General features: G+C 43.7%; 1 protein-coding gene and 1 pseudogene across 1 annotated transcript; both read left to right on the forward strand.

Moving 5' to 3' along the window:
* The first annotated feature begins 10752 nt into the window (after positions 1–10752).
* Positions 10753–11412, forward strand: LOC127217944 (60S ribosomal protein L19-like; annotated as a pseudogene).
* Positions 11413–19916: 8504 nt separating this feature from the next.
* Positions 19917–24118, forward strand: Rps4x (ribosomal protein S4 X-linked). Its single transcript, XM_051178941.1, has 7 exons — positions 19917–20019; positions 20914–20991; positions 21351–21531; positions 21719–21816; positions 22696–22867; positions 23467–23624; positions 23929–24118. The coding sequence occupies exons 1-7, from the start codon at positions 20017–20019 to the stop codon at positions 24028–24030; spliced, it is 792 nt and encodes a 263-aa protein (XP_051034898.1). The 5' UTR covers positions 19917–20016; the 3' UTR covers positions 24031–24118.
* Positions 24119–24394: the final 276 nt, after the last annotated feature.

Raw genomic sequence — 24394 nt, forward strand, 5'->3', positions numbered from 1 at the left:
CTTGTATTAGGTTGACAAAAACATAATTTTCTGTGGCATACACCTGTGATCTCAGCACTTGGAATACAGAGACAGAAATAGCATGTGTTCTAAGCTAGCCTGGACTACAAAGCAAGAAGCAAGACTCTCTCTCTCTCTCTCTCTCTCTCTCTCTCTCTCTCTCTCTCTCTCTTCTCTCTCTCCCTTCACACACACAGAAATGAGAGAGAGAGAGAAAGGGAGAGAGAATACCACCATGAATCATCTTATTAGAGAAGGTAAAAAACAAAAGACTGACTTTTTCAGACAACAAAAGAAAAAAAATAAATTGTGTGTCATTAAAATTTAACTTTGGTGTAATAAAGAAGAAAGACTCCACTGAATGGGAGAAGTATTTGCAAATCATGTATCATGTTTGATACTGGGCAAATATCCAGAATCTATTAATAATTCCTGAAACCCAAGAGAAACAACAAACAACTAAGTTTGAATATGGCTAGAGCATCTCAGGGCATGTTGCACCTTCAGCAGAAGCAGGGGAATGGCTAAGTTCCAGGCCAGCCTCAGCTACACAATGTGTTCCAGTCTATCCAGGTCTACATTGCCACAGTATGTCTCAAACAACAAAGAGTAAACATAGCAACGGACATGGTATTTCATCAGATAAGATATAATATAACTGGCTGATGGACACAGAAAAGGATTCTCAAAAATCACTCATTTGAGAAATGCAAATCAAAACTACAAATAGGAACTGGAAAAGGTGAGAAAAAAATGCCACAGATGCCATTTTACACCCATTATTGTAACAATGATTAAAAACAGGAGCCAGGACTGCGACTCAGTCACATAGTGCTCCCATAGCATGGGAAAGACTCGAGGTTTGAGCCTCAGCACTGGGAGGCAAAACTCTCATTGCCTGACATGTAGCTTGGTGGTAGAGCACTTCCCTAGTATGTGTAAGGCTCTGGACTTCATCTCTTGTACTACAAAAGAATAGAAAAATGAGTGTTAGTGAGGCTGTGAGGAAATATGGACCTTGGTGCATTATTGGTGGAAATGGCAGTTGCTCAAAGGTTAAGCATAATATCATCATAAGTTAATAGTTCTACTTTTAGCAATATACCCCCAAAGCATTGGAAGCAGGATCTCAACCAGATAGTTGCGCACCAAAGTCCATAGCGCCATTCTCCACCAAACCAAAACATGGAAAGAACTTAAATATTCACCAGCAGAAACCATGGCCTGTACATATGATGGAATATTATTCAGCCCTAACAAGGAATGAAATCCTGACATACTACAACATGAATAAACCCCAAAAGCATTCGTTGCCCAAAAGGAAATGAAGTAGACAGAACAGGACAAATCTTGTATAATTCTACCTATTTGAGATATTTTAGAACAGGAAGAAGTGACAGGGACAGAAAGTAAAATCTAGGCCTGGTGGCACACTTCTGTAAGCTCAGCATCCAGAAGGTTGAGGCAAGTGAAGGCTCTTAAGTTCAAAGCCAAATACATAGTAAAGGACTATATTTTAGAAAGAAAAGGAAAGGAAGGGAGTTGAGAGCAAGATATCAAGGGAGAGGAAGAGGTGGGGATAGGTTAAGTAAAATTAAGGATGCTTGAAAAATCCATATGAAAACATTACTTTTTATTTTAAAAAAAGATTTACATATTTTTATGTGTGGGGTGTTTCGCCAGTATGGATTTCTGGATACCCCATGCACAGAGTGTCTGTGGAAGCCAGACAAGTATGCCAGAGCCCCTGGAGCTAGAGTTACATACTGGGAAGCGAACCTGGGTCCCCAGTGCTCTTGACCACTGAGTCATCTCTCTAGCTTCAATTTTTTTTCTTAAAGATTTATGAGTGATTATCTTTAATTGTGTGTATATGTGTGTGCCTCTGTGTGGGTATGTGCATGTTAGTGCACGTGCCCAAAGAGGCCAGAGGTGCCTGATTCCCTGGAGCTGGAGTTACAGACATTTGTGAGCTGCCTCACATAGGTGCTAGAAACTAAACTCAGGGATGCTCTTGTAACTCCCCCAAACCCGATACTTTGTAAGCTACTTAAAAATACAAGTTATCCAGGTGTTGGTGGCACACGCCTTTAATCCCAGCACTTGAGAGGTAGAGGCAGGTGGATCTCTGTGCCTTTGAGCCCAGCCTGGTCTACAGAGCGAGTTCCAGGACAGTCAGGGTTGTTACACAGAGAAACCCTATCTTGAAAAAACAAACAAAAGTACAATTTAGATGCTGGGAGAAGTGGTGCAGTCCTTTAATCCAAAAACTTGGGAGGCTAAGACAGGTGGATCTCTATGAATTAGAGGCCAGCCTGGTCTACATGTCCAGTTCTAGGGTTTCACAGAGAGACCTAGACTCAAAAAATAATAGATGCTTAGATGGATGGATGGATGGATGGATGGATGGATGGATGGATGGATGGATAGGTGGGTGGGTGGATGGATAGACAGACAGACAGACAGACAGACAGACAGACATATAATTTAGGAATTGAAGAAATTGCTCAGTGGTCAAGAGTCCTTACTAGTGTTACAGAGGACCCAACTTCAGTTCCCAGCATCAGACAGCTTAGCTCACACCTGTCTGTGAGTCCAGTTCCAGAGACTCAGACACCACTTCTGACCTCCACTCACACACACACACACACACACACACACACACACACACGCACGCACGCACGCACGCACGCACGCACACGCACGCACATGCATGCATACACATTAGCATAAACACATAAATAAAAGCTTTCATTAAAAAATATACACTGAGTCAGGCAGTAGTAGTGCACACCTTTAATCCTAGCACTCAGGAGGCAGAGGCGGGTGGATGTCTGTGAGTTTGAGGCCAGCCTGGTCTACAGAGTGAGTTCCAGGACAGCTTTGGCTCCACAGAGAAACCCTGTCTCACCCCCAGCCCTGTTGAGTCTGGGGCCAGAAGCCTTCCACCTGAGTCACTGTTCTGTCACTATGTGTGCACAACAAAGCTTTCCCTCTACAGGTTACAAACAAGATTCTTGGGAAAGTATGACGAGCCAGCCTGTCTGTCTCTGCTTATTAAACTAAGAGCTATGTAGCCAATGAAGGGGTCATCGCCTATGACTTGATCTACAGTTGGGAAAACATGGGAAGAAACAGGCAAGCAAGAGGCCCACCCTGCAAGCAGAAGCCTCTTTGCAACTAACATGCAAATGGGTCAGCAAAGACTTTTTGAAGTGAAAAATAAAGTAAAATATATACAAATACAGACCAGTGGGCACACCAGATTGGGACTCGGGTAGGGGATTTTCTCTCTCTTTTCTGTCTTCTATCACTGCCAAGCCTTGGTGCCAGACCAGCTTTCTTCCTTCCTGTGAACCCTCTCAGCACTCCCTTCGAGCCCACTCCCATTATTTTATGTCAGCCATCAACAGCTAGAAGCACACTCTACCTGGGACCCCCAGCGGCCACACTGGGCTGAAACTCAGGTAGGCAATTTTACTCTCCTTCCTGACGCCCGTTATTGTAGCTCCCGTCTCGCCCCAAGCCTTCTAGCAGTCTGCTCTCAAGTGTCTCTCTTCCTACTCTACCTCCATTCCTGGTGAGACTCCATCAGACCTTGGTGGGGTGCCAGCTTTCCTCCTTCCTTCGGACCCGCTCATCACCCCATTCTAGCCTAACCCCATTTCTTAGCATCACCCCCATAGTAACACTTTCTACCCAGGACCCCCAGTGGCCACACCTGGCAGGGACTCAAGTAGGTGATTCCCACTCTCCTTCCCGTCTTTCCTTACTATCTCTCCATTCTCTCCCTCAACCCTGTAACAACCCTGCTTACAGGTGCCCCACCTCCTACCTCAACTTCATTCACTGGAGACACCAACATTTGGTCTAGACCTAGGGTCTCTCTAGCCCATTCATTGCTGTCTCTCTAAATTATTCTTTGCCTTACTGCAACCGACTTGCAAGAGCCCCTTTTTCCCACCACACCTCCGACTCCCTGGGAACTCCACCTCTTAATGTGGACAGGATCCCCTTAGCTCTTTCCTACAATACCTCTCAGCTTTTTCTTCTAGCCCACCTCTATTCCTCTCTGCCACCCACCAATTCGCAGACGCACTCTCTAATAGGCAACCCATAGTCACCACAGTTCCCTAAGATCCAAAGAGGGCAACAAAAAACAAGGATGTAGTGATAGCTTGTTTATACTCTAACAAAGCTTGCCTGAAGGTCAGAGGGTGGAGTTAGCCACTAGCTAGCCTGTACAGACTAGAGGTCTGTACAGGCAGACAGGAAGGGAGATGGTTGGGTAGAGAGAGGAATACAGGTAGGAAGAGAGAGGAACTCAGTCTCTTTTCAGTCTGAGGATTTCATAGAGGTAAGAGCTCTAGTGGCTGGCTGCTCCGCTTCTCTGATATTTAGCTTTCACCCCCCCCCCCAATATCTGACTCCAGGCTTTTATTATTAAAAACTTGGGTTATAGAATGGAACACCCACCCAACAAAGACAAGACCAGATATCAACAACTAGAATCACCTCAATCATTCTCCCAAATGCTCAGACACAATCACAAAACATAAACATTAGCAGCCAAGACATCTCCACCAAAACACAGTAACACTATTACAATAGGCTCTGAGAAATGCAAGCACAAGACAAGGACTTCAAAATAGCTTTTATGAATATGTTCAAGGACCTTAAAGAGGATATGAATAAATCTCTTAGTGAAATGTGCAAAAACACATACAGTGGAATGCTGTGGAATAATCCTCCTATACACTGTGAAGAGGGTGTCACTGTCATTGTTAATAAAAAGCTGTTTGGCTGACAGGTAGACAAGATTTTAAAGGCAGAGAGAATGCTGGGAAGAAGAAGGACAGAGAAGTCTCCAGTCAGATGCACAAGAAGCAACATGAGAAGTTCATAGGTGAGGTAAATGAGCCTTGGGGCAACAATAGATTAATAGAAATGGGTTGATTTAAATTATAAGAGCTGCCTGGAAACAAGTCTAAGTTATTGGCCAAGCATGTATAGGCAAAAGAAATGTATAACTCAGTCAAAGAAAATGTTAAACTTAAAAATATGCAGACACACAAAAAGATCTGGTACACTATGAAAAGACCAACTCTATAAATAATAGGAATAGAGAAGAAAAAACCCAGGTCAAAACATAACAAAATATTTTCAACAACATCATAGAAGAAAATTTCCCCAACCTAAAAACGGGGTATCCTTTACGGTATGAGAAGCATGTAGAACACCAAATAGCTAGAGAAGAAATTCCCTTCACCACATATAATCAAAACACTAAATATACAGAACAATGAAAGCATATTAAAAGCTGCAAGGGAGAGACTGAAAAGATGGCTCAGTGGTTAAGAGCATTGGCTGCTCTTCCAGAGGAACCAGGTTCAATTTCCAGCACCCACATGGCAGCACATGGCAGCTCACAACTCTCTGTTAACTCCAAGATGTGACACCCTCACACAGACAAACACGCAGGCAAATCACCAATGTACATAAAGAAAAGAATAAATATATTATGTTGAAAAAGCTGCAAGGGAAAAAGACCAAGTAACATGTAAAAGCAGACCCAATGGACTAACAATTGACGTTTTATGGAGACTCTAAAAGCCAGAAGGGCCTAGATGGATCTTCTACAGACTCTGAGAGACCAGGATCCAGACTCATAGACAGCAAAACTTTCAGTATTGATATACAGAGAAAGAAAAGCATTTTGCCATAAAAATAAATGTAAGCAGTACTGACTAATCCAGCCCTACAGAAGTCACTAGAAGAAAAACTTCAATCTGAAGAGGTTAACCACACCTAAGAAAACACACACAAAAAAATGACAATCCCAGGCCAATAAATCAAAATGGTGGAGGGGAACACCACACAATAACAACAGAATAAGAAAAATCAATAAACCGGCAGTGGAGTCACACACCTTTAATCTCAGCACTCAGGAGGCAGAGGCAGACCTCGTCTACAGAGTGAGTTCCAGGACAGCCAGGACCGTTTCACAGAGAAAACCTGTCTCAAAACACACACACACACACACACACACACACACACAGAGAGAGAGAGAGAGAGAGAGAGAGAGAGAGAGAGAGAGAGAGAAGTTGGAGAGAGAGAGGAGAATGGGGGGGAGAGGATAACATGAGGGATCAGGAAGGTCGAGTTGGGAGAATAACAGACAAGGAGAGCAAGAAAAGAGAAATCTGGCACTAGGGAAATCCTCAGAAATCCACAAGGATGAACCCAACTAACAATCTAAGCAATAGTGCAGAGGCTACCTTAAATGCCCTTCCCTGATAATAAAATTGATGACTACCCTATATGCCATCATAGAGCCTTCATCCAGTAGCTGATGGAAGCAGAAGCAGCGAACCACAATTAAGCACTGAGCTGAACTTCTGAAGTCCAATTGTAGAGAGGGAGGAGGGGTCAAGACCATGCTGGGGAAACCCACAGAAACAGCTGGCCTGAACAAGTGGGAACTCATGGACTCTATCTAGACTGACAGCTGGGGAACCAGCATAGGACCGAACAAGGCCCCCTGAACATGGGTGTCAGTTGAGGAGCGTGGGCAGTCTGAGGGGCCTCTGGCAGTGGAACTGGATTTTTTTGAGCCCATTCCCTATGGAGGGATACTCTCTCAGCCTAGATGCACGGGGGAGGTCCTAGGTACTGCCCCAAATGATGTGACAGACTTTGGTGATCCCCCATGGGAGGCTTCACCCTCCCTGAGGAGTGGATGGGGATGGGATGAGGGATGGTGAAGGAAATGGGAGGATGGGAGGAGAAGGATCTGAGATTGGTATGTACCATTCCTGGGGCTTCTTAAAATATATACACATATGAAAGACATTCAAACAGAGTTACTAAATAATGGGGAAGACATCTTTTAACACCATTTGAAACTTCAGCCCCAGGAATGGTACAATATTGGAGCAACCACTCACTCTCTGCTTGGACTTAAGGCCCACTCCATGAGATGGGACACCCAATACTGTTCAGGTGGCCAAGAACTTGAGACTACACGGGCCATGTGTCAAGGGGAAAACCAATTACTATTGTTCTGCTAAGGGAACATAGCAATAACATGACTCCTAGTGACATTTTGCTGTGCTCATAGAGCAGTGTCTTGCTCAGCTATCAAAGGAGAAACTTTCTCTTGAAGTAGATAGGAACTAACACAGAGACCCGACCCATGACTCGACAATGTACAGAGAGTGAGTGACTTTAAAAGGGTCAGTTCTCAATGGCATGTCTCCATCAAACCCCTGCCCTCAAGTTTCAGGGAGGTATGTAGAAGAGGAGGTGGAAAGATTTTAAGAGACAGAGGGGTTAGATGATACCAAGGAAACAGTGTCTTCCAGAAACAACAGGACTGATGCACATATAAACACACAGTGTTCATACAATCTGTGCAACAGGTTAGGGGTCTGCACAGGGTCAAGTCAGACAGGGTTGTAGTGCTGAGAGGGGGGAGTGGAAATGGGCTCTCATCCTTTAACTGATACCCATTTGCAAAGAATAATTGGTTTTCTCCAATGGAGTTTCACTAGGCGTATCAGTGTGTTAAGTCACTACACACTTCAAGGTAAGCCCCACGCTCAGCAGCAGATGGCCAAGGCTAAATGAACTCGATAGTGTTTTTATAGACTTCCTGTCTCATATTGTTTTGTTTGGAATTTTTTATATTGCTGGTTTTTACTTGTATATTATAGTTTTATTTTATATTTTTATAGGTTTGGTGTGTGTATGTGTGTTTCTTATGCTTCCTCTTTGTTATTTCATTAATTTTTTTGTTTGCTTGTTTGTTTTCCAAAGAGAGAGAGAGAAAGAAGTTGTGGAGCTGGGAGGGGAACAAGGTAGGGAGGATGGGGAAGGGGAAACTGATCAGACTATATTGCATGGAAAATATTTTCAATAAAACTAAAATTTTAAAGCTACACATATAATTTTCTTTCTTTATGTATTTGCTTTTTTGAGACACGGTTTATCTATGTACTTTTGACTGTCAGAATTCACTCTGTAGATCAGGCTGGCCTCGAACTTACAGAGATCCACCTGCCTCTTCCTCTTGAGTGATGGGATTATACCTGTGTGCCACCACTGCCCGGAGTGTATAATTTTCTAAAGGAGTTTGCACACAGGTACTCTGCATGGATGGACAATGCTTTCCCAGAAGACATAGGCTATTAAATGAAAACCTTAGTGCCAGCTGTACAATACTGTCTTCTTAGTTATTGGTCATGGAGGGCGCCAAAAACATCAAAGGTTTTGCCATGTGTTGTATGACACCATTCCTGGGACTGTCTATTCACCTCAGATAGGTTGTCTTCATTGGGGTGTTTATTGCTGTGATGAAACACCATTACAAAAACAACTTGGGGAGGAAAGAGCTTAGTCAGCTGACACTTTCACATCAGAGCTCATCATCAAAGGAAGTCAGGACAGGAACTTAAGCAGGACAGAAACCTAGAGGCAGGAGCTGATACAGAGGCCATGGAAGGGTGCTGCTTACTGGGTTGCTTTCCCATAGCTTGCTCAGCCCGTTTTCTTAGAGAACCCAGAACCACCAGCCAATGGATGACACCCCCATCATGGACTGGGCCCTCCCCCATCAGTCACTAACAAAGAAAATGACCTACAGGATTGCCTATAGCCCAAACATTTTCTCTCTCCCTCCCCTTTTTTTCCCAATCATTTTCTCAACTGAGGCTGTCTCCTCTCTGAAGACTCTAGCTTGTATCAGGCTGGCATAAAACTAGCCAGCACAGGAACTAATGACAGACCAAACTAAGGAGACCACCAACGTCCTGTTTGGTGAACCAATGAGTTTGTTAGGGTTCTAGGCACGTGGGTGAAGGGTTACTTACAGGAACAAGAATAACTCAAAGGCAGCTGCATCACCAAAAGCCCAACTCATCCTGAGTGACAGACAGCTCAGGAAAGCTGGAAGCCTAGAACAAACTAGAACTTACAGGCAGCTAGACTGATCACTGTGTCTTCTACGCAGCTCTGCTAGTCTACCTCTTTCAGACACCTTGGCTGATCTGATCTCCTCTACAGTCCGTATTGCTCATGCAGCCTTGGAGAGGAAGGAGCTTAGTGCATCTGCTCAGATTCAGGGATCCTTTCTGAGGATTCTGAGTTGTTCCTTCCTTAGTCTTAAGGAGTATCCCTTTAGAACTTTGATTAAGATGTAAAATAAATGAAAAAAATTAATTAAAAAAAATCAATCTGGAACTAACCTGAAAAATCCCTCCCTGTTAGCTAGATTCCACAGAAGCAAACTGCAGTCATCAGTGGTCTTACCCATTGGTGAATCCTGAATACTGTAATACAAACATGCCAGGCAAGATGTTAGCATTTGATGCAACAGAGGCATGAGGTATTTGGGGGCAACCAACTACTTTCTGATTGGATCTGAGACCTGCATCACAGGAACGGATGCATGCCTGGTACTGTAATCTTGGCCAAAACCAATGGCAATAGATGTAGAAGTGTATGCCTTTAATCCCAGTGCCTGGAAGCAGACACTGGTGAATTTTTGTGAGTTTGAGACCAACCTGGTCTGTATAGTGAGTTACAGGCCAATCAGGGATACACAGCAAAAGAAAAGTAAGGCCAATGGCTCAGGATGCCAGAAGCCCTAGAGAGTTGTTGCCTTCTAATCATTTATGTTCACACCTTTAGATTAGTGCTGCTTTCAGACCTTGGCCAAAGAACCTTCTTCTGCAGTGGGTATCAGTTAATTCAGGGACTCCAAACTGAGCCAATGTACTTAAAATAAGTGAATGCTGAGTGCTTGGCTCTGAATGGGACATCTATGTCAATCCCCACCCAAGGTTAAGGGGACAACATGGGGGAGGAGACAGAAAGAATGTAGGAGCCAGAGGATAGGGGAAAGTACTGTGAGTGCATGTGTATGACATGGCTGTTGTTCCCATAGACTCACAGAACTTAAGTTTGCCTGCACAAGAGCAAGCCAACAAGATATACCAAAATTCCAGTAGACAGTACTAACATGACTCAGTCAATCAGTGGTTTAAACAACAAAAACAAAATCAAAGAAAAGGACTTGAAGGTGGTAGGGGGTGTGGTGAGTGTGGAAGGTGATGGGAGGGGGAGCTGGAGGGCGATGTGATCAAGATACATTGTGTACACAAGCAAACTTGTCAGAAAATAAAAGATACAAAAAAGAAAGGAAGTGTAGGCAGAGTTTCTCTGTGTTGCGGGAGAACTTACTGGATACATTTTCTGTTTAAGAAGATGAAAGAATTCCGGAATTAGACAGTGGTGATGATTGCACAAAATTGTGAATGGATTTAATGCCACTGAATGCTACAATTAAGAATGGACAAATGGGCCGGGGTGCACGCCTTTAATTCCAGCACTCAGGAGGCAGAGGCAGATGGATCTCAACAACTAGGGCTACAGAGAGACCCTGTCTTGAAAAACGAGAAAAGTGGGGGAGGGAGGGAAGGGGGGAGGGAGGATAAATGGGCAGGGGGCTGGGGAGATGGCTCATTAGGAAAAGGCTTTCTGTGCAAGCATGAGGGCCTATGTAAAAGCTTAGATGTGGTCCACATCTATAATCCCAGCAGTGAGGAGGCAGAGACAGAAGGCTCCAGGCAGTGTTTACCAGCTAGCTAGTCTACCTAAAACAGATTCTGTGGTGTTTGCTTGTCTAAAAAAAAAAAAAAAAAAAAAAAAGAGGGACTGAAGCTCTTTCCTTTCACTGCTACATCCGCAGCCATGAGTATACTCAGGCTAGAGAAGAGGCTTGCCTCTAGGGTCCTCCGCTGTGGTAAAAAGGTCTGGTTGAACCCCAATGAGACCAATGAAATCGCCAATGCCAACACCCATCAGCAGATCCAGAAGCTGATCAAAGATGGGCTGATTTTCCGGAAGCCCATGACTGCATTCCCCGGGCCGATGCAGGAAAAACACTGTGGCTCCACGGAAGGGCAGGCATATGGGCATAAGGAAGGGAAGGGTACTGCCAATGCGAGAATGCCCGAGAAGGTGACCTGGTTGAGAAGGATGCAGATCCTGTGTCTACTTCTCAGGAAACACCATGAATCCAAGAAGATTGACCGCCATATGTACCACAGCCTGTACCTGAAGGTCAAAGGGAACGTCTTCAAAATCAAGAAGATTTTCATGGAGCGCATTCAAAAGCTGAAGACAGACAAAGCCCGCAAGAAGCTCCTGGCTGACAAGGCTGAGGCTCACAGGTCTAAGACCAAGGAAGCACAAGAGCGCCGGGAGGAACGTCTCCAGGCCAAGAAGGAGGAGATCATCAAGACTCTGTCCAAGGAGGAAGAGACCAAGAAATAACGCTTCCCTAGTGTCTGTACATAGTGGGCTGCCTGTGGCCTCAGGTGGATCAGTCATTAAAACAAAACAAGCCTTTGGAGGGAAAAAAAGAGGAACTGGAGAGATGGCGAGATTGCTCTGTTAAAGAAAACTTGCTGCACCCCCAGAGGACCTGGGTTCGATTCCCAGCACCCACAGTTCACAACTGTTTGTAACTCAAGTTCTGGGGAATCTGACACCTTTTTCTGTCCTCTAATGGGCATCAGGTGCACCTATGGTGCACAGATATTTATACAGCAAAGTATTTGTACATATAAAAACAAATAAATTATTTTTTATTTGTTTTTCGAGACAGGAATTCTTTGTGTAACAGCTCTGGCTGTCTTGGAACTATCTCTGTAGACCAGGATGGGTTTGAGTTCACAGAGATTCACTTTGCCTCTGCCTTCCAAGTGCTGGGATTAAAGGTGTGCACCACCCAGCAAGTAAATTATTTTTTAAAATTTAGATGAAGTATTAACTTTGTTATACATACTTCACACACAAAATATGATACAAAAATATTCTTTGGGGCTGGAGAGACAGGTCAGTGCTTAAGAGCACTGACTGTTCTTCCAGGGGACCTGGGTTCAATTCCCAGCACCCATATGGCAGCTTACAACTGTCTGTAATTCCAGTCTCAAGCAATCAGACACTTTTACACAGACATATATGTGAACAAAACACCAATGAACATAAAACAAAAAGAAATAAATTATTTTAAAAATACTCTTTGTCAACCCTAAATTGATAAAGGCTTTAAATATGTTTTTTTGGTTTTGGTTTGTTTCTTGTGGGGGGGGGGGGAGGAGTTGAGACAGTTTCTCTGTGTAGCTTTGTAGACCACGCTGGCCTCGAACTCACTGAGATCCTCCTTCCTCTGACTCACTAGTGCTGGGTTTAAAGGCATGCACCACCACTACCCACAGCTTAAATATATTTTTAAGATAGAACTGCAAGTGGTATTTAACCCCAGAACCCAGGAGAAAGAGGCAGGCAAATCTGTGAACTCAAGACCAGCCAGGACTACACAGTAAGACTGAAAGCAAAAGCCTAAGAAAGAGAATCCTCTATATAGTAGATATTTGAGCTAAGCTTGAAAGCTGACATATGACAAAAGATTTACTTCTGCAGTTTATAAAGAACTAATGAAAATTGACCAAGCCCCTCCCCTGTTTCCCAAAGGTAAACAGTCAGAGACACTCCACACAGAAGAAAATGGAATGAGTAAACAAGTATCTGGTAGAACGTTCAACATCACTAGCGTGGTTTTTTAGTGCAAATTAAAACAAATTACATTAGCAAAAGTTTAAAGTAAGCAATTACAGAACTGGCATCAGCGTGGTAGAATTGCAAAGCTCCTCTGGGAAACATTCTTAGCAAAGCACAGATGCTACTCAAAGAAACTCCAGAAGCTTTAAGCATAGTACTCCTTGTTTGGGTCTTGACTTGTTTTGCAGTGCTGAAGACAGAACCCAGAGCCTTGCAAGTGCTAGCCAAGAGACCTATGCAGAACCACATCCCTAGACCCATCACTCCCTTTTAATGGTTGGTTATTGCCAGTCATTCCCATGGACACATCATGGATGTGCCAGTTCTGAATCGAGCCTCTGGTTAAGATGGCACACCTCAGTTCAGGCTTCTGTATATAAGATACCTACAAGCTAAGGGTTCTTCTACCCTCGTCCCACACACAAAGACCTCCTTGCCCTTTTCCCCAAGTATGCTGATCTGCTGCCTCCTGGTTTAGGCAAATACAACAAACCAGAAACTTGGCAATACCCTAATTACTTCCTTGTCCCTAACTGACCTCCCCCACCATCCATCATTTCCCAGTCAGATCCTGTCATTACTTCATCTGCAATGCCTTTTGAATCTGCCCTGCTGCTCTAGGCCCACAGTCACAGATCTGGGTCTCATGGGTCTCTTTCTTACTTGAATGGCTACAATAACCCTGACCATGCCTTCTCTGTGCTGCTATGGTTTATGCAGCAGTGGCACCTACCTTTGTGTACCTCCAGGCTGAAGTCCAATCCAAGACCCAACCTGGTTCATCACCAGCTCATTTCTGCCAGCTTTCCGCTAGGTTCCTCTCTTCCCCTGCTTCTACCATTATAATGTGAGCTCTTTGTAAGCAAGAGCTGAGTTTTGGTCATCTCGCCATCCCTAGTTCATAATATAGATCTTGACACAGAGTAGGCATTTAATAAATGGTAGTTGGTTGAAGCCCGGCAGTGATGGCACACGCCTTTAATCCCAGCACTAGGGAGGCAGAGACAGACAGATCTCAGTGAGTTTGAGGCCAGCCTGGTCTACAGAATGAATTCCAGGACAGCCAGTGCTGTTACACAGAGAAACCCTGTCTCAAAAAACTAACAAACAAAAAATAAATGGAAGTTGAAAGAATGGATTTTTCTTTTTACTTATTTGTTGGTTTCTTGATTTTTATTATTTTTAATTATGTGTGTGTATATATAAGTACTTGAGTGCTGTGCTTATAGAGACATTGGAATATCCCCCTGCAGCTAAAGCTATAGGTAGTTGTCAGCCACCCAACATGGGTGCTAGGAACCTACCTCTGGTACACAGCAGTACATACTGAGCTGGAGAGATAGCTCAGTGGTTAAGGTTCTGGTTACTATTACAAGAGGACCCAGGTTAGGTTTCCAGAATCTACATGAGGACTCACAACTGTCTGTACCTTTCAATCACACAGAACCCAATACATCTGAAGGCATCTGTGGGCAGCAGGCAATCAAGTAGTTAATACACAGGCATACATGTAAACAAAACACCAGTGTACATAAACAAATTTTTAAAAAAAAACTTTTAAAAGAGTAGTACATTTTCTAAACCACTGAGCAATTCCTTCAGCCCTGGATTTATTCTAAGACAATAACCCAGCTGAAAGAAACAGCTATTAAAAGAAGCTGTCCACCATAGCAATATTCCTAATAAAGAAAAAGTAAAGAAGTAAAGAAAAGGAAACTAATTTTCAACAAAAGAGAACTTTTGTTAATTATGGGGTAACCACTTAGTGAAATATGATGCAGCTGTTAAAATGATAATTATGGAAATTATGTAGTAATTCAGAAAGTGTTCCTAATATAATAAAAGCAGAATACAAAATGGTCTGTATGCTAGGTCTAAAATTATGTAAAAGTATGCATGTACACAAGCTGATCAGAAAAAGAACAGGAGATGGAACAAATGAAGACAGATGATGTGTTTAGGGTGTTTGGGGAGGTACTATTTGCAATTTACTTACCATATTCCAAATTCCCTTTATTATTGTTATAATGTCATTTGTGCATAAATATAAATTGAGAGAGAAGAAAAAGTATTGAAAAGGATGTTTTGATTCCCTCAAGTCCTTTGACAAGCTGTGGTATAAAAACAAATAAACCAACAGCCTGGGAGGCAAGAAATCAGGCTGTTCATCTCCCCAACACTTCCTATAACAGACTGTATGATTTTGATCTACATTACAGCTCTGGCCAGCCATTTCTCCTGTCCTTTCTAAATGGAAGTCCCATGGTTATCACTCATTACGTGGATAAGCTCCTGCCTCTTTTCTCTTTTCTTGAATCAGCTTTCAGATAATCCATGTGGGTCTTGAATTTTGTTAAGCCAACAAAGATACCTTTGAACTCTTGGTCCTCCTACTTCCATCTCCCAAGTGCTGAGACTACAGGTGTGCTCCACAGTGTTTGACCTTCTTCCCTGTATCCTGATAGCTACACCACTCCCTTCACGGTCAGCCCAAGACTAAAAGCATACAACCTTCATTGTCTCATCCCCTCCATTTTCTTTATAGTGCCCCACTTCAGTCAATTGCCCCTGATGGGTTTGTGTGTTGCCATAAGGACTCACCATAGAGCCTCAAACTCACAATCCTCTTTGCTGCCTCAGCCTGCAGAGTGCTGAGATCACAAGTGTGTGGCACCATGCCCAACTTAATTGATCCTTTCCAATAATGAGTTATAACAGAATTTACTATAGATGTTCCCTTAGTTTTAAGCAAAGACTCCTGTCCTTCCTACATAACACTGTCTCATGGAGAAGAGCTAAGAAAACATTTTTTCTTTTGTTCCTTTGCAGACTACTAATAGGTAAAGAGAATGCAGAGACGGAGATCTGTACAATGGAACCTCTTGAGTCAGGACTCTGTCCCATAGTGGGGGGAATAATATAGTAGGATGGCAAGATGAGCAGGCTGTTGACTCAATTTATTCATTCAGCAGTGAAAAGTTTCTACACTGACACAACAATCCAAATCAGACCAAATGAAACCAAATTAGAAAAGGCCCATGTTTAATGGCTACAACACTCCTGGATGGCTTTCCAGCACCCCAGAGAGAAGACAGGAAAGAGAGACCGGAAAATCACCCATCTATTTTCTGGGAGGCAGTTTAAATACTCTGGGAAAGTGGTCTTGGGCATCTCTAGGGGAGGGGTCATCATTTGGCAGGCTTCTAAGATGCAGCATGGTTTGGAGAGAGAGATGGGGAAGGGGGGCTTGGGTGGAATTTCCACCATAATATCCCAGACTCTTTGGCTGTATGGATGCCAGGGGCTGGGGTGAAGCTTCCACCATAACAAGCAGGTATTTACCAAGTGCTGGATGAAATGCCAAGTTCTCCAGAAGTGGTAAAGGGTCTGCCTGAATGAGTTAGGGCAACTCTGTCCTAGGGATGTTCAGCTTAGCAGAGAGCAAGCAACCAATCACTCTTTCCTGACTGTTGAGCTAAGTGTGTAGCTAAGTTTTGGAGCAATGAGAATGAGGTATTTACCCTGTCTGAGGAGGACCCAAGGGGCCTGGCAGCTCTCAGAGCCCAAGAGAGCAGAGCTATAGGCATCTCTAAAGCCAAATAGTAGGATTACTACCATGAAGAGGATTGGGCTGCTCATGGAAGTTTCAAGCTGAGGAATCGAATCATGGGGTCCACAGGCAGTCTTGAAAGAGCCAGCCTCCAAAATGTGTATCTTTCAGACTGAAATGGGACAATAGCGTGTGTGTGCGCACGCGCGCACACACACACACACACACACACACAGCCCCAGGGGATTTGAGAACCAAAGGATGGGAGGGGTGTTCTCTTCTGGAAACGAAATGGCCCAGTGTGCTCATGAACTCAACAACTGTGGTTTCCTGCCCAAGACCTGTGAAAGATCCAGTCATTAACATTTCAGCATTGGATGGAGGAGGGCCTCATGAGTTCCCCCATCCTTAATTGGAGAGCTATCAGCTGGCTGTTAATTGTTGTTCTTTCCTTACAGTTATAGGAATAAAAGGTGGAGAAGGGGTGGGAGGTGAGTGGTCCCAGGTGAGAGTCCCAAGTAGTTGGGTCCCAAGGTAAGGAGAGCATAGTAGGTTCCATAGCAGGTGAGGGTGACCGAGCCGCCGAGGCAGATGGAATAACACGACAGGCAGATAGAGTTTAAATGCGTTTATTTAGAAAGGGGAGTAAGGGAGAAGGGAAGAGACATAGAGGCAGCAGGAACAGAAGAGGAGAGAGGGGGAGAGAGAAAGGGGAAAAGAAGAGGAGGGTACCTGGTGGTCAACCGAAAGCAGGAGAGAAAGAGAGAAAGAGGGAAAACAAAGCAAAAGAGAGGAAGAGAGAGGAAGAGGGGGCGCGCTTGCTTTAAAAGGGAAACGGAGTCCCTATGCAGCCCTGTAACGATGATGACGTGGCCATGCATGTCCCGCCCATCGTCAGGGGGCGGGGTCTGCAGGCTGCCAATTTCCAACATTAAAGGCAACTGAAGAGTCATTTGTCTTCAGGGATGTAGTTATCATCATTAAGTTGCCCATGATCCAGTAAACAACCTTATACCCATGCACATGCAAGTAAATTTTAAATTCAGTGGGCTTTTTGTTTGAGTTTTGTGGAGCTTGTTTTGGTTTTGCGCTAGGGTCTCACTAAGTAGCTCTGTGACACTACACCCAGCTACTTCAGTAATCTACTAAAGAAAGTCAAGTGTGGTTACCCATGCATACCTTTTATTCTAGCACTTGGGAGGCAAAGGCAGATAGTCCGTGAGTTCTAGGCCAGCCTGGTCTACATAATGAGTTCCAGGCCAGCCAGGGCAATATAGTGAGATCCTGTCCCAAACACATAAACAAACAACCCAAAAATAAAAAAAAAAAATGCATTAAAGTACAAAGGGAGTGTGTTGGGAAGAAGGAGGATTCCAGAAGGAGCAGAAATAGGATAAGAAAGGGGAATGGGAAGGGCAGTGGTGGCCTTTAATCCCAGCATTCAGGAAGCAGAGGCAGGTGGATCTCTTGGGCCAGCCTGGTCTACAGAGTGAGTTCCAAGACAGCCAGAGGTACACAGAGAAACCCTGTCTGGGAGGAGGGAAGGGAAATGGGGGGTGTGTGACTATGACCAAAATATATATACACACACACACACATGAAATTGTCAGAGAATCATTATAATATTATTTCTTTTAAAATAAAATAAAGGGGCTGGAGAGATGTCTTAGCTGTTAAGAGCAGTTGTTTTTGGAGAGGAACTGGGTTCAATTCCCAGAACATGGCAGCTCACAACTATCTATAACTCTATTTCCAGGGGATCCAAGGTTCTCTTCTGACCTCTAGGGACAGCGGGCATACAGGTGGTACACAGACTACATGCCAGCAAACATTCATCTACATAAAAATAAAATAGATAAACCTAAAAAATGATATTAATTCCATGAAAAGCTAACCACAAAGAAGTACAGAATACTGGTTACCAGACCCTGAAAAGGATGCAAAGAGAATGGTTAGTGGACGTACCATAGGGTGGTGACGATAGAAAGTATTTGGTTGAATGCTTCAAAATAAGTAGTAGAGAGGATTCCGAATGATTCCAACACAAAGAAGTTATAAAAGTTGGAGGTTAAAGATGTAGCAATTACTTTGAGCGGATCATTATACATTATATACATGCATAGGCATGCAATAGTGTGCCCCATACATCTGTGCAGTTGATATATATCAACTAAAAATAAAGATAAAGCTTTGGTGGTGGTGGCACTTGCCTTTAATACCAGCACTTGGGGGGCAGAGGCAGGCGAATCTCTGAGTCTACAGAGCAAGCTCCACAATAGCCAGGGCTACATGGAGAAACCCTGTCTTGAAAAAAGCAAAATAATAATAATTATTATTATATAGTGGTACATGCCTATAATCCCAGCACTTACATAGATGAAGCAAGAGGATCTTGAGTTGGAGGCAGCCTAGCCTGTCTTGAAGATCCTGTCTCAAAGATTAAAAATAGGAGGCTGGAGAGATGGCTCGGTGGTTAAGAGCACTGGCTGCTCATCCAGTGGAACAGGGTTTAACTCCCAGCACCCACATGGCAGCTCACAAACTGTCTGTAACACCAGTGCCAGGAGATCTGACACCTTCATATCAATGCACATAAAATAAAGATTTTTTTAAATTAGAAATAAATACATATATAGTCTGCTCGCTTGTAGTCTCAGCACTCGATAGGCTGAAGTAGAAGGATTGCTTTAGTCCAAAAGTGAAAAGCTAGCCTTAGAGACAATCTGTCTCCAAAACACAACAGAACAACAGCAGCAAAAAAAACCCACCAACTACACAGACTATAGGTGGTGAGTGACTGTACACTCAACTGTCAGAATCATGAATTTGAGACTAGCCTGAGTTATATAATGAGGCTCCATCTCAAAATAATTATATATACACATATATGTGCATATTTTATCCATGTATATGTAGATATGAAGAAGTGACTCTTCCCCAGCAGCCATTAATTCCAATGAATCATATATATGATTATATAATTACACACATGCACACACACATATGTGTGAGAGAGAGAGGAGGAGGAAGAGAGGAGAGGGGAGAGAGAGGGGAGAGGAGAGGAGATGAGAGGGAAAAATTCTCCCTTCATAATAGTTTGAAGGGATTGGATCTTTGGGGTTTAGTATGGGCAGAGTTCACCTACCAGGGGGAAGCCACAGGTAACTGAGAGGGCTCTGTTCCTTCACAGCAGGAAATGGAGAATGAAGGACAGCTTCAAAGTAGGAAAGCAGACCTGTACTGGCTAGGTATCCAGCCACTCTCTCTTCCCATATAGTATGACAACTTCCAAATGCGTTATACAGGAATGGATGTGGCAGGATGCCAGGATATCCTACCCTCTCAGCCTGGATGGTCTATTTCCTTCATCAAATATGCACAAAAGAAAAGAGAAAAGTACCTTTAGCTCTGCCTATCTCTTAGTATGGGGCTGATTGACTGACAGGCAGGCTCAGGAATTCTGAAAGATGAGGAAACCATGTATAAGAAAAGTATCAAGTATTAAAATGTATCTTTTTATCACCCAAACATCTGGAGAAGCATTCTTGCAGGCAGATGTCTGGTGCAGTTGGTCTGGGCATTCCTAGCACTCTCCACTCAGCCTGAAAAGGCACTCAGCACAAAGAGAAGAAGGCAGAGAACCAGCCAGAGAATCTCAACCTCGGTTTCCCAAATTCGGACCTCTAACCTCCCACCAGCAGATGGCAAGAGAGAGTCCCCGCCCGCTGGGAAAAGCTGAGGCTGGGCGGAGCATCCCAGGCTCCGGCGCGCGCAGCCTCCGACCCTAATTTCTTCGTTCGCCGGAAGAAGGCGAGTCTCTTTCCGTTCCCAGCGCAGCCATGGTAAGGCAGGGGTATAGCGGGCTCTTGGGTTGCATCGGCTTCCATCCTCCCTGATGGAGGCTAGCTGGGGTTGTCAGGGCTCGTGCAGCCGACTGCAGGGTGGAGGCAAAGGCAGCGCTGCTGCGGGCTGGCAGTGATGGGCTCTGCAGCGAGGGAGTTAAGTGGCCTGGGCTAGGGTGGGAAGTCTGTCGCAGAGAGCAAGGCCTTTGGCTCGATCACACATCCCCGAGCCCTTGGAGAAACGTTTTTCCTGGTAGGCAGTAGCTGCAAAGGGCCGAGAGTGCAAATTGTAAGCTTGGGGCAGGTGGGCGCCGCGTTTGCTTGGAGAAGGTTCTTGCTCATTCCATTCTTGTCGGCAAGTCTACATTATGTAGCGGGTAAACTTCCGTACAAAGAATTAAAAAGGCTTCCTTCCGCTTTTGAATGTGAAAGTTGGTACAAGTCCTTTAGTATACAAAGGAGTAGTACACGTGGTAGTGCCGCGATTAGATTTCTGTGCCAGAAACCTTATGTCCGGCTGGCTGTGTTATAGTACTGTACTTTTTGATTGACAGTTGAGATAACGTCCTGAGCAATTTTCTGTCGCTGTGCACTTCACAAGCATGGTGCCATAAAAAAGGATAGAGTTTTTGTGAGCAAGTACACTTAAGCAGTATCGGTCTAAGTGTGAAAGACTGAAACCACTAAGGTAGTTTGTGTAGTGAAGCACTAGGTACAGCTTGTTAATTCGTATCTGCCTTTTCTACATTTTACTTGGACATCCTTTAAGCAGTACCCACATTTTGCTGACCAGAAAAATGTGAAAGTCAGTTCGTTAACGAATTTACACAGTAGACTTTGTAATCAGTTAGTTGAAAGGACCTGATACAATGTTTCAATTATAACTTCCTTCAGGCTCGTGGTCCCAAGAAACATCTGAAGCGTGTAGCCGCTCCAAAACATTGGATGCTGGATAAATTGACCGGCGTGTTTGTAAGTATTGTCTTGGTATTAATTGCCTTTAAAATATCCTTTAACTAGCTTCTTTGTTTATGAAGTTGAATGTAGAGGACCTTTGTCTCTGCTCTTAAAGACCCATTTCCTACCTCAATTTTGATACATTTGTGTTTCTCCGCGTGTTACATAGTATACTTAAATGGATACATAGGCTCAGGCCTCAAAGTTGGCATACCTCATCTTTTGAAGAAGGAGAAAACGCTGTGGGATTTTAAATAGCCCAAGTTTTGGTGCGATAATAGTCCTATCTGCTTCATGGAGCTCACATTAGGAGATAGGTTTGAGTGAATCCTGTGAGTGGTTTTCCTAAAATGACACTTAAAAATTTTTTGCAGGCACCTCGTCCATCCACTGGCCCTCATAAGCTGAGGGAATGTCTGCCTCTGATCATTTTCCTAAGAAACAGGCTTAAGTATGCCTTGACTGGAGATGAAGTAAAAAAGATTTGCATGCAGCGCTTCATTAAGATTGATGGCAAAGTCAGGACCGATATAACCTACCCTGCTGGATTTATGGGTGAGTGTTTAGAAAATTGGTAGTGGCCACTGGTTTATTGGGGATGAACAAACTTGTGAATAACTTCTCAAAACCAAATTCCTATTTACTTGGAATTTTATGGGGAGTCATAAAAGTGGGGTTTGCCCCTAGTTGCTCATTGGGGAGGGTAATGGAACACTATGGTAACTTTATTCTTTGATATCAGATGTCATCAGCATTGACAAAACTGGAGAGAACTTCCGTCTGGTCTATGACACCAAGGGTCGCTTTGCTGTTCATCGTATTACACCTGAGGAGGCCAAGGTGATTGGAAATTAAGTTAGAGCCTGGGATGCCTGATTGTGGGAGTGAGGTAGATCGGCAGATTACCATGCACCTAGAGATAAAGATATGTTTTGAGTGAGGTCCTGCTTTTATTTTGGTGCTGGGTACAGATTGAGCTCCGTTTCTCATGGTGAGCACATGCTCTCCACCCGGCCCCTCTAGCCTCTGTAAAGGTTAGTCTTGGAGATTATTTTTTGTGGCTATTGCAGCATGACTTCTGGTCATCTTTTAGAAAGACACGTTTCTAGAGATTTGTTTTGACAAAGAACTAAAAACAATATTGACTTAATCTAGTTGGCCTATTGGCCATGCCTATTTGTGGGTCTAACTTTACTTTGGGTGGGTGGAGGCATGGGTGCAGGAGACTGGCTTTTTTGTGTGTGTGTTTAATTCAGTTTTAGGTGGTTTTTCACAAAGGTTTGAGACTTCTGGATTAATGGTTATGAATGAAGGTTAGTTTAATCGGTATAGCTTCTGTGCTGCCCTGTTCTCAGTAGGTTGGAGGAACTGTCCATTTAAGCATATCAAGTACTACATACCAATTTGAATTGCATGCTTTTTTTTTTTAACCGGGTTTCTCTGTGAAACAGTCTTAGAACTCCCTGGCTGGCCTTGAACTCGCAGAGATCTGCCTCCCAAGTGCTAGGATTAAAGGTGTGTGCCACCACTGCCACATGACAAAATAATTCGTAATAATTGTTGATTAGACCAACTGCTAATATTTATACAGTGCTGTTTGTGGAACAGTGTATAAGATGTGGCTGTGGTTTTTTTTTTTAAGCCAGTGAATTGAGACCTAAAAACTAACAAGGTGTATATAATCTAGACTAAATTTGTTTACTGCTTTTATGCTTTTAGTACAAGTTGTGCAAAGTAAGAAAGATCTTTGTGGGCACAAAAGGAATCCCACATCTGGTGACCCATGATGCTCGGACTATTCGATATCCTGACCCCCTCATCAAGGTGAATGACACCATTCAAATTGATTTGGAGACAGGCAAAATAACCGACTTCATCAAGTTTGACACTGGTAAGCATCCTCTGTTTCCTGGGTGACTTGTAAGAGTTTTTGAGGGTTTTTTAGATGTAAGCTTTGGGGCTTGGGTATAGGTTCTTTTGAGGGTTTCATTTTCACTCTTCTACCTGCTTATTCTAAGTCTGACTGAGGGAGGGGTATGATAAACACCTGCTCCTATACTGGTCCTATTAGTGTAAAACTACTAATCAAGATGGAGGCACACATGAATGAGCCCAAAGTTGAAGACCAGGCTGAACAACTTAGGTTGTCAGAATAAAATATAGGAAAGCTAATGGTGATATGGCTATCTTTAGTAGTGCTAACATGATCCCTGGAATCTGTCAGTTGCAAAACTGTACCTTGGGATTAGAAAGAAGTTACCCAGGCAAAAGATAACCAGGACCTGAGAAGTTCCTGAAGCAGTTAGATGCCTGGGGGAGGGGGAGTAGACTGGAAGGGCTAACTAAGTTGGATTGGCTTTTGTTTGGGGAGGGAATGCAGTGTTGCTGATTGAGGCTGGGATCTTGTTCAACACCTGCACTCCTTGTTGCATTGGCGACTAGGAGTTTATGTTGTGCTTTGCTTGAAGCTGATTGTTTCTTCCTGCCTAGGTAACCTGTGTATGGTGACTGGAGGTGCTAACTTGGGAAGAATTGGTGTGATCACCAACAGAGAGAGACATCCTGGCTCTTTTGATGTGGTTCATGTGAAAGATGCCAATGGCAACAGCTTTGCCACCCGGCTTTCTAACATTTTTGTTATTGGCAAGGTAAGCCTGGGTTTCCTTTCCTAGCAGTCTATGGATACGTGGAGGTGTGGGCAGTGCTGGGCATCTTTGTCTTTGAACTGAGGAGCCCTATCACTTTGATGCATTCTTAGAAATAAATGATCCTCTTGATGCGTTCCTTAATTTTGCCAACTGCACAGTGAACTTGGGGGTGTTGGGTATGAAGAGCATCGTAATCTGAGTCTCAGAAACATCTTCCAACAGCCAGCATGTCACTCTTTAATTCCAGTAAATGAAAGGCCAACTATACTATTGTGCTAATGGAGTCTTCATTCTTTTCATCTAGGGCAACAAAGCATGGATTTCTCTCCCCCGAGGAAAAGGAATCCGCCTCACCATTGCTGAAGAGAGAGACAAGAGGCTAGCAGCCAAACAGAGCAGTGGGTGAAGTGGTCTCTAGGAGACATGCTGGAGAAATACTTGTACTCTTGCCTTTCTAGGCAACTGTGCTCAATTAAACAGCATGATAAAAATTACTTGTGTGTGGTTTTGGGTTGCCTTTTTCAAATTAGTTTGGTGTTTTATAACATGAATAATTATCAAGTTCTGGGGCTGATTTAGGTCTTCTAGAGTATCTTACCACAGGGTCCCTCTGTTAAGCCCTGGGTGAGTTTGAGTTTGGCTGGGCAAATCAGATATAGCCATACCTGAGCAACTTCATGTGTGATACTGAAACACTAACCCAGGGCCTTAGTGTAACCCTGTATAAGTGATAATATCACTGAGTTTTAAGTGGACTGAATGAATAGCCC

The sequence above is a fragment of the Phodopus roborovskii genome, unplaced genomic scaffold, assembly GCF_943737965.1.
Source record: "Phodopus roborovskii unplaced genomic scaffold, PHOROB, whole genome shotgun sequence".
Taxonomy (NCBI): Eukaryota; Metazoa; Chordata; class Mammalia; order Rodentia; family Cricetidae; genus Phodopus; species Phodopus roborovskii.